Source organism: Priapulus caudatus, unplaced genomic scaffold (genome assembly GCF_000485595.1).
Source record: "Priapulus caudatus unplaced genomic scaffold, Priapulus_caudatus-5.0.1 Scaffold554, whole genome shotgun sequence".
Classification (NCBI taxonomy): Eukaryota; Metazoa; Priapulida; class Priapulimorpha; order Priapulimorphida; family Priapulidae; genus Priapulus; species Priapulus caudatus.
In genome coordinates this window covers 93210-102859 of record NW_014577615.1, presented here as the reverse complement: position 1 = coordinate 102859, position 9650 = coordinate 93210, and the positions used below count along the sequence as shown (strand labels likewise).

Below are 9650 nucleotides of genomic sequence, written 5' to 3'. Positions count from 1 at the left end.
CCTCTTTCTTGTTGGGAACGCGCAGTCAAATGGGAGGAACTAGAGTTTATTTTGCCATAAGGTAGTATGATTATGCATGACACGAAGTATTTGCTAGTCTAGTACTGAAGAAATTAGCGTTTGGATGCGCATTGTGCGGCTTTAAACTATCATAACCTGTTACAAAATTTCGAAGTGACGAGCGACGATACTTTGAGTATCGATATAGTACCGGAACTATTAGTAAGTCCCAAGATAGCGGAGAAAGGTTCGTGTTTAGAATAAACCCAGTTTGGAAGTTGTAGTATCGAAAAACGCACCATAAAACTGCCCTGAGTGAATCACTCAGGGGCTCCTCCAAAGAAAAGAATATGCTCGCGTTGTAACCCTACTCTTGTTGGGTTACATTATTGTATCTAGTCATTACCTGTGCCACAGGCACTTGGAACGTCTTAATAATAAAAAAAAGATAAATAAACATGAAATGTACCAAAGTCTTAATGTTTCTCTACTCTATTTCGCCTATAATCACCTGTAAATGCCGGTCAAATGCTCATCTGAAACACACAAGTACACCGCACGCCCGCCCTGTGCTGCGTGCACAAACAACATGAATAAGAGAGCAGGTAGGAAAGCGGGATCTAAAAATTCGTTCGACGCTCGCTTCATTTCCCACGATCACAGAACGAAAACACATCCAACCGCTTCCATCTTGGTATCTATGTGTACATAAATGTTCACTTGTTCGAATTATAACTCTGGCCTTTGTTCTTACCTACTCCTGCCAGAGATATCTCGTGGAATCCTGCAGGAAATGTTCTCTCCGTGAAAATGTAAAGAGGACGTATCATCCAAAAATCCCTAACGGCGCTATTTTCGATCGATCGCTGTAGTCGTGTGTGCGTGACGTCATGGGCGCGCGCATTGTGCTTGGCTTGGCGGGCCTCGAAACGAAGCTCGGAGGCCGGCAGCAGCTCATCCCGGCATGCAATGCGCCCATTACTCGTGTATAAACAGTCATCTCGTCCTTTTTACATTTTCACGGCGAGAACATTTCTTGCAGGATTTCACAAGATATCTCTGGCGGGAGTAGGTAAGAACAAAGGCCAGGGGGCCGTTGTCAGAAACAAAATTAGTCGCAACATTAGTCTTACCATTAACTTCCACTCGTAAACCGTTGACAGAAACATCGTAAGGTTACGAGAACGAAAAATCCTCGGAAATTTCCTCATAACATTACGAGAGCCGAGACCCTCTCGTAACTTTAATATGAAGTTGAAAATAACACATTTACACTACGAATTACAATTATAGTGATATTATATTTTATAATAATGAATAAAATGTGTTTTTCTTGAAAAACACGTCAAAATCATTAATTATCTACCGCTAATAAAACAAAACAATCCATTTACAAATGGCGTATGGCATTTGTTCTCTTGTTCTAAAGGTTTTCCACGCTTGCCACGATTCTCGCGTCTCGCGTTACAGTGTGAGAATTTGTCTTGTTGTGCAGAATTAATTCATGACCACGTCGTTTTTCATCAAATATTATTTATATGTGGTTAGCCATCATAATATGCATAAATTACTGTGAAGTACAATAAATGTGTATGAATTTGAATTTTGTGATCGATTCTCATCCAATCAATAGCCTTGTGATGAAGTTCCTGTTATCGTAAGTTTTCTAATAGCTGCGATGTGTTTCTGTCAACGCTAGTCTCGCAACATTAGCATTAGTCGTAAGTGTTATCGTAGCATTAACTCTAGCATTAACTTTACGATGTTTCTGACAACGGGCCCCAGAGTTATAATTCGAACAAGTCAACATTTATGTTATGTACACATAGATACCAAGATGGAGTTTCACCAATGGATTTGGTGTGTTATCGTTCTGTGATCGTGTGAAATGAAGCGAGCGTCAAACCAATTTTTAGATCCCGCGTTCCTACCTGCTCTCTTATTTATGTTGTTTGTGCACGCAGGACAGGGCGGGCGTGCGGTGTACTTGTGTGTTGCAGATGAGCATTTGACCGGCATTTACAGGTGATTATAGGCGAAATAGAGTAGAGAAACATTAAGACTTTGGTACATTTTGTGTTTATTTACCTTCTTTTTTTTATTGAGACGTTCCAAGTGCCTGTGACCTGTGCAGTACGTGCGGTGTGCTGTAGCTGTTGAGTGTTGTGCAATAAATTGAATAATTGTCATATCTCTCATATAAAATAATACGATGTGTGTAGTTTCACTTGCAACATAGCTGAAGTGTTATTAAGTTATCACGGGAGTGACAATGATAATATAAATATTAATCATCCAATAACTGTTGAATAACATTGCTAGCCGCTGTATGCGGCTGTGTATGCGTCTGTGCGCAGTGATAAGTTGAAGTACATTTGGGTACGGTTTAGATCCAGCAAAAGCTACAGCGCGACTCGATTACACAAGTATAAATCATCAACGACATGTCGTTTTATCAATATTCGTATTTTATCACCGCCGTCATTACTTACAAATGTTTCCTCAAGAAATGATATGGGACCAAAATTTCATGGAGATCTTGACACTCGTCGCCATCTTGCTAATCGTCGGCGTCGTCATAGTCGTAACTGTCGCCGCTGTTATTTTCTTGAACGCGTTACATTTACAAAATTGTCTTTTTTGTCAAATTTATGATAATTGAGCCCATTAATAGACAGCTGACGTTGTTTGTCAACGCATCCGAAAACGGTACGGGTACGGACCCAGGACATAATTGCTACTAGTAGTTCTGCTAGTAGTAGGTAGTGTCCACTGTTCGCAAAGCTACTCTCTTAGCAGCCCTACAGATTTTAACTATAATTTATTTACATTTCCCATACTCTAATAACGAATACATATATTAATATACACCCATATACACTATTATAAATTATTATATATCATATATTATATGTAAATATTTTATCTATAGTGCGTGGAAATTTTCGCACATGACCCAAAGATGGCGCGAAGCGCGATACATGTGCGACTGAAGGCGCCTGCTGAAACCTGAAATCATAAAATGTTGATTTATATGCTCTGCTGAAACCATAGTCATAGAAATCGCAGCCCAAATTACGTCCGTAACACGTAACAGTGTCTACTGTTAATAAAAAAAAAAGATAAAACACTCAGAGAACAATATAGGGGCCTACACATGAAATATATGTACAATGTATATATATTGTTCTCAGGGGCGTGTACAGGATTTGTACCAGGAGGGGGGGGGAGTCTAACCGTAACCCAAACTTGCGAGCACGCGAATGGGGGGTCTCGAGGGCCCTCCTCCAGAAATTTTTTGAAATTAGACTCCCTTAGATGCGTTTTCTGCGCGAGCAGGGGGGGGGTCCGGACCCCCTGGACCCCCCTCCCCCTGTACACGACCCCGGTTCCCAGGAAACACCGAGCTACATGCCTATATATCAGGAGTAGATATAATAGGGATTATCTACGTCCCTATTATCTACTCCTGATATATATATAATAACCACAGAGATAAATTTAGATTTGTTTGCCTATTGGTTCACTCATTGACTCAAAGTCTATATTTATTTCTACACCATTATGTTATTGCTATCAATACTGAACATATAAAATTGCTCGCTTATCACCTTAATCACTTTGCCTGCGCAGGCTATACTGAAGTTTTTTTCTTGTATCTATTTTTTCTTCATGTTGTATATGCACTGCTTTGTACTGTATCACTCAAAATTACCATTTTAACTGCCCAACACTATTGCACTTTTCAATACGTTTATATCTATACAAATGTGAGTGTGTGCGAAATATGTTATATTTGTAATGTGGATATAATGGTGTACGAACCGAGTGTCGAAATGATGTGCTAAAAGGGTACTACTTGTACAAAATTTGATGAAGTTTTTTTGTGTATTTAGTTTTTCTTCGTGTTGTTCTGCACTGCTTTGTACTGTATTCACTCAGGAAACATCATTTCTACCGGCTAAACATTTACCGTAATCAGTTTACCTGTACAGAATATGCTGAAGTTTTTTCTCGTTTATATTTTTTCTTCATGTATCTGTTTCTCTCTCTCTCTCTCTCTGTGTGTGTGGGTGTGTGTGTGTGTGTTTGTTTGTTTGTTTGTTTGTTTGTTTGTTTGTCTGTCTCGCTGTCTCTCTTTCCCTCCCTATCTCTCTCTCTCTCTCTTTCTTTCTCTCTGTCTATCTCTATATCTTTATCGCTCACCCTCACTCACTCTCGCCCCCTCTATCTGCGCGTGTGACCGCCACTCCCCTCCTGCCCCCCCCCTGGCCGTGATATCCCGCGCTCGTCTCATTCTTTCTTCCCAAGGTCACGTGACGTCTCTTACCTGCTGGCGCTCTTCCTCCAGTAGATGGCGCAGCATGCTCCGTCGCCTGCGGTCGTACTGTAGTTGCATGTACTGTTCCAGATCTTCCTTGTCGCGCCGGTGTACGCGCGACGCCTTCTGTGTCTGTTCCGCCGTCAGCGCCCTCTGCTGGATGTTAGCCTCATACTTCCTGCGATCGGGGGAAAAAGTATGTACGCATATCACGCGCAAAGTTTACTACTAATGGCTACTACCAGGAGTAGATAATAGGGAATTATTCCTTATTATCTACTCCTGCTACTACTATACGGCTCGCTACTCGGAATATCAACTTGTATAATCGTGTTATGATACATATAATCATGTTGCCCGCCGAGCGCGGGAACAGAGATGACAAGAGCAGTGTCGTCAAATGGTTTCAAACGGTATTTAGTCGCTTCATAGTATATATGAGCGCGGGGAGGGGGGGGGGGTCATCCCATGGTTTACAAGGCCTGTAGTCGTCCCATAGATCATAAGGGCGGATGTGGGTATATATTTGCTATAGTTTATAGTATAGTATGTACAATGTTATGTTGGACCACAATGGAAATAAGTGTGTTAGCCACGCTTTTTTGTGTTTTCATCCTCGATAATTTTCTAGCTGCATTTTGTTTATTTATGCTGTTATCGATGTAATGTATGCTTTAGTAATTATCGAAATAAATAAATCAAAATCAAAAATCAAACTCGCATCACCCGCTCTAAATCACCCTCGAATTTCACTTACTCACTGTCACTGTACCATAAATATCTATCCCTTACCCCTACTTACAAATATTTGCGTGTCATCATTATAGTAGCGATCTTCGGTAGAATGCACACATTGATTATATTTGTAACCCGGTGGGGTGGGGGGGGGGGCACTCACATATAAAGATATACGGGATGTGGCGCTGGAAAAAAAAAATCCTTAGTCATGGAACCCATTTTTCATGAATGGTTTCAACACTAAAATAACAACATTCAACATTACACTACAATTATAATGACATTACAATGACATTATATATAAGTCTGGATGCTTGAGTCTATACTGTCGGTAGAGTGCTCGATGCATTAAGTTGCAGAGCGTAATAAATTGTAGTCTGTAGATAAATTAACGACAAGACATCACTTTTAGCTGTTACTCCGAGTTTCACATATATATTTATGTGTACATGCGTGCGTGCGTGTGTGTGCAGGGCCGTAGCCTGCTGGGTGAGGGGGGGGGGGGCGCAGCTGCCCCCTAGATTTTGAAGCAAAAAAAAAATGTTCTACTAAAAGAGAATTGTATCATCAGATATAGACTTTTTGACTTTTTGACTTTTTGACTTTTTTTTCAAAAGTCTGTCTGATGATCGCGTAAGCGTGAAACTCGGAGTAACAGCTAAAAGTGATGTCTTGTTTTTAATTTATCTACAGACTACAATTTATATATATATATAATTGTTATTATTTAGCGTTGTTTTGAAATTTTGATACTGATTTTCAGGTATTAGAATATTGTCCACACTGTAATTATACTTTTTTTAAATAAATAGGAAAACGCAATTAGAAAGTAGGAATATATCTAATAAATTGTTATCAGCTAGTAGACAATTTATAATTAGGAGAGCGCCATAGCCTGCACTTGTAGGGTGCAAATCTCTTACTTCGTCTCCTTTCCCGCCCCCTTGACCCTCGCTCAGCCTCCTTTCTCTTCTATGCCCCTCAACTATCTACCCTGCAGCCTTTCTCAGTCTCCCAGCCCTCTCTCCACCAGCAAGCTATATTATGCAGTTTTCTATATTATAGTATTAGTATACAGATACATGTGAATCATTTGAATTATTTTTTAGTATATTATTAGACAAATATTATTGAAGTTATAGCCAAAACACGATTGGCATAATGCAATACTTGGCTGCTCAACCGCCAGGGGCACTAGTACTGTACCTACTAACTGGCGCTGTTCAGTGGGTATATTTATTAGAAAATTGTTAGTATCTTATAATATAGCACACGTTTGCAAAGTTTCCCGATTCTACGCAAAAGTGCACAATTTATGTGATTATCCGCTTTACTAAATACAAAGATACAGGAATAAACAATAATACAAAATCATCTCTTCATTTTAAAATGCGATACTTTATTTTACAATGTTATTATATTTAAGCACGTATCATTTAATTTCTGAGAGACATCCAATAGATCGCCCGATGTCTGTACTCTAACTAACCCCTATGACACTTCTATGACACTTTCCGATTACCAACGCCTTCGTTTACCGCGTTACATACTTCATCTTGTCCTGTCGTGAAAAATTCTTATCTGAAATGACTTATTTATTTACACGATAAACGTGATCGTCTGCAGAGTTGGAATCATTTTTTCTGTCTAAAATTTTCTGCAGCTGATTTACATTGCATCAGTAGATGCTCAACGTATATATATATATATATATATATATATATTTATTTATTTATTTATTTATGTGTGCGTGCGTGTGTGTGCAGGGCCGTAGCCTGCGGGGGGGGGGGGTCATTTGCAACCCCTATTTGCCCCCTAGATTTTGGAGCAAAAAAAAATGTTTTACTAAAAGAGAATTGTCGTAGTCAGAATAAAGGCTGTAAATGTACTCAAAAGTGTCTCAAATACCATCTCCTGCGATCTACATTTTCAAAATTATCTGGCGGAGAACCCCCAGACCCCCTCCTATTTCTCACCCCCTTCTTGAAATCCTGGATCCGTCACTGCCCCCTTAGGCATTTGCTCAGCGTACGGCCCTGGTGTGTGCGTGCACGCGTGTGTGTCTGCGTGTGTGCGTGCACGCGTGTGTGTCTGTCGAGAGTAATTAACAGGGGATATAATTAGTTGTAATTATATCAGGAGTCTATCAAATTTTGATAGACTCCTGATTATATGAGTTAATAGCGACTGTAGTTCTATACTATACTATATAGTTATTGCGCGTGGAATGTTGGGGGCTTTCACGTGCGTGCACATATGCGCATGCATGATTGTAACGCAGGATTGATTGTATTTTATGAATGACAACCGTTCGTCCGTGTTTCTCGTATCAGTCGACCCTCCTCGCCCGCCCCACCCTCAGCGCTGACGCACGTTTATCAGGTATTTACAGCAGTGTGTTAGCAGCTGCTTCTGCTGCTTCCCCCTGTCGTCTGCGCCGACATCGGCGGCGGCGGCCGCCACCTCGCGCGTGTAGATGTCCAGTCCGTACTGACCGTCGCTCGGAAAGCGGATGTCGAATGTGACGGTTTCGTCGGTTAGCACCTTCTTCACGTAGCGGGATAGCACCTTCTCGTCGGCGCCGTTCTGACGCAAGGCTGTCTGGAAGTTGCGTAGTGGACGTCTCATTACTGCAAGGAGAAAGCATGAGTAAATGTACGAACGAACGGACCACAGGCACTTGAAGCGTTTCAATAAAATATAATGCCAAAACTAAATACGAAATCTATTTACTACCAATTCTAGTACCAAATTCTTAATGTTTCTATACTCTCTTTCACCTATTAATTGCCGACAGTTGTCCTGTCAATTCCGTCCAAATCCTACGTGCAACCATGGCAACTGTACGCGGGCTATAGTACTGGAGCTACCATATACGCTGCCGACGACATTGCTTTCGAGGCTCCACTGTTGCACGCTTACACTAATATATATAGTAGTAATATATATATATAGTACTATTATATATATTAGTGTAAGCGTGCAACAGTGGAGCCGCGAGAGCAATGTCGCCGGCAGCGTATATGGTTGCACGTAGGATTTGGACAAAATTGACAGGAAACTGTTGGCAATAATAGGTGAAAGAGAGTATAGAAACATTAAGAATTTGGTAGTAAATAGATTTCGTATTTAGTTAGCATTATATTTTATTGAAACGCTTCAAGTGCCTGTGGAACGGACGAATAAATATATGAATGGAATGAATGGATAGATGGATGAATGAATGAATACCAGATTGAATGAATAAACGAACAACGAAATAAATAAATGGATAATGAGTTAATTCAATAATAAATTAACATATTTAATAATAATTACATAGCTAAGTAAACAAACAAACATTCGCACACGTGTTGATGACGACGTTGTCGTGCGAGCGCGGGATGAGACCGAACAAACAAACAAACAAACAAACAAACAAACAAACAAACAAACAGACAAACAGACAAACAGACAAACAAACAAACAAACAGACAAACAGACAAACAGACAAACAAACACACAATCGCACACACACGCGTTACCGAACGACAGCCGCACGTCGCCGCCGGTGTTGATGACGGCGTTTTCGTGCGAGCGCGGGATGAGACCAAACAGCTTGTAAGCCTTCAGCGGACCCCACTCGCCCGTCGCGCAGTCCGGCAGAGGCACCATGCTGCGCTCTAGGTGCGTGCAGGCGATGCCCAGCTTACAGACGGACTTGAAGCGCATCGGCTTGCCCGTCAGGTAATTATGTCCGGCGGTGATCAGGTTGGCAAATACGTCGAGGATGTAGCGGCCCTTCAGCGCCGTGTGCACCTACACACACGTAAACAGTGAGAAGTACCAGAAAACGAAAAATGTAAATATATACGCATATGTACACTCAAAAAAATAAAGTGTCAGAATTGAATCGTAAAGTGTCAATTGTCTACACTATAAAGAGTTCAGTTAGGGACAGCACCTTAAGTGTAAATTTCAAGTGTTAGAATATTTTACACCAATGAAGTGTTAGTAATATTAACACCTCGTTGGTAAATTATAACTCGTTTTGGACTAAAACGAGTAAGTAATGTAGTGTTAAATGCACACCCACACACACAAGTACAAACAGTCACCCTATCCCGATCACTATACCGAACCTAACCCTACCTAACCTAACCCTAACACTAACTATAACCCGACTCGATTATCTTATATACCCATTGTCATAGTACCCAATTAATCTATGGTGTATAACTTTTTGCTTTCAATATTTTGCATCTGAACTGACAATCAATCCCAACCAACTGGTGTAGGCTAGCTGGCACAGTAATGTTCAATTTCATACTTCAAATCCGAGTGTTTTTTAGCTCATCAAGAAATCTTAATCGTGAATTAAATCGTAAAAGCGAGAGGAGGGAATGGAGATTGGGGAGCTCAGCTTGACACATATAGTGTAAAGTTTGACACTAAAGAAAGTGTCACTGTTTTAACACTTTATGATTACATACCTGACACCTGTATTACTTGGAGTGACGCTGCAAGTGTTATATATAATGTAACACTCGATAAGTGTAATTAATTTTACACTTGAGTTTTTTGAGTGTATATATATATATATATATATATA

At 40.4% G+C, this 9650-nt stretch overlaps 1 protein-coding gene across 1 annotated transcript in view; it reads right to left on the bottom strand.

The window, feature by feature from the left end:
- Positions 1–7232: 7232 nt before the first annotated feature.
- LOC106811597 (kyphoscoliosis peptidase-like) overlaps positions 7233–9650 on the bottom strand; it is a 7444-nt gene continuing 5026 nt past the window's right edge. Inside the window, exons 7-8 of the mRNA XM_014815288.1 lie at positions 8584–8857; positions 7233–7689 (exon numbers count right to left, since the gene is read on the bottom strand). Coding sequence (XP_014670774.1) covers positions 7418–7689; positions 8584–8857 — 546 coding nt within the window. The 3' untranslated portion in view covers positions 7233–7417. The remainder of the gene's footprint in view (positions 7690–8583; positions 8858–9650) is intronic.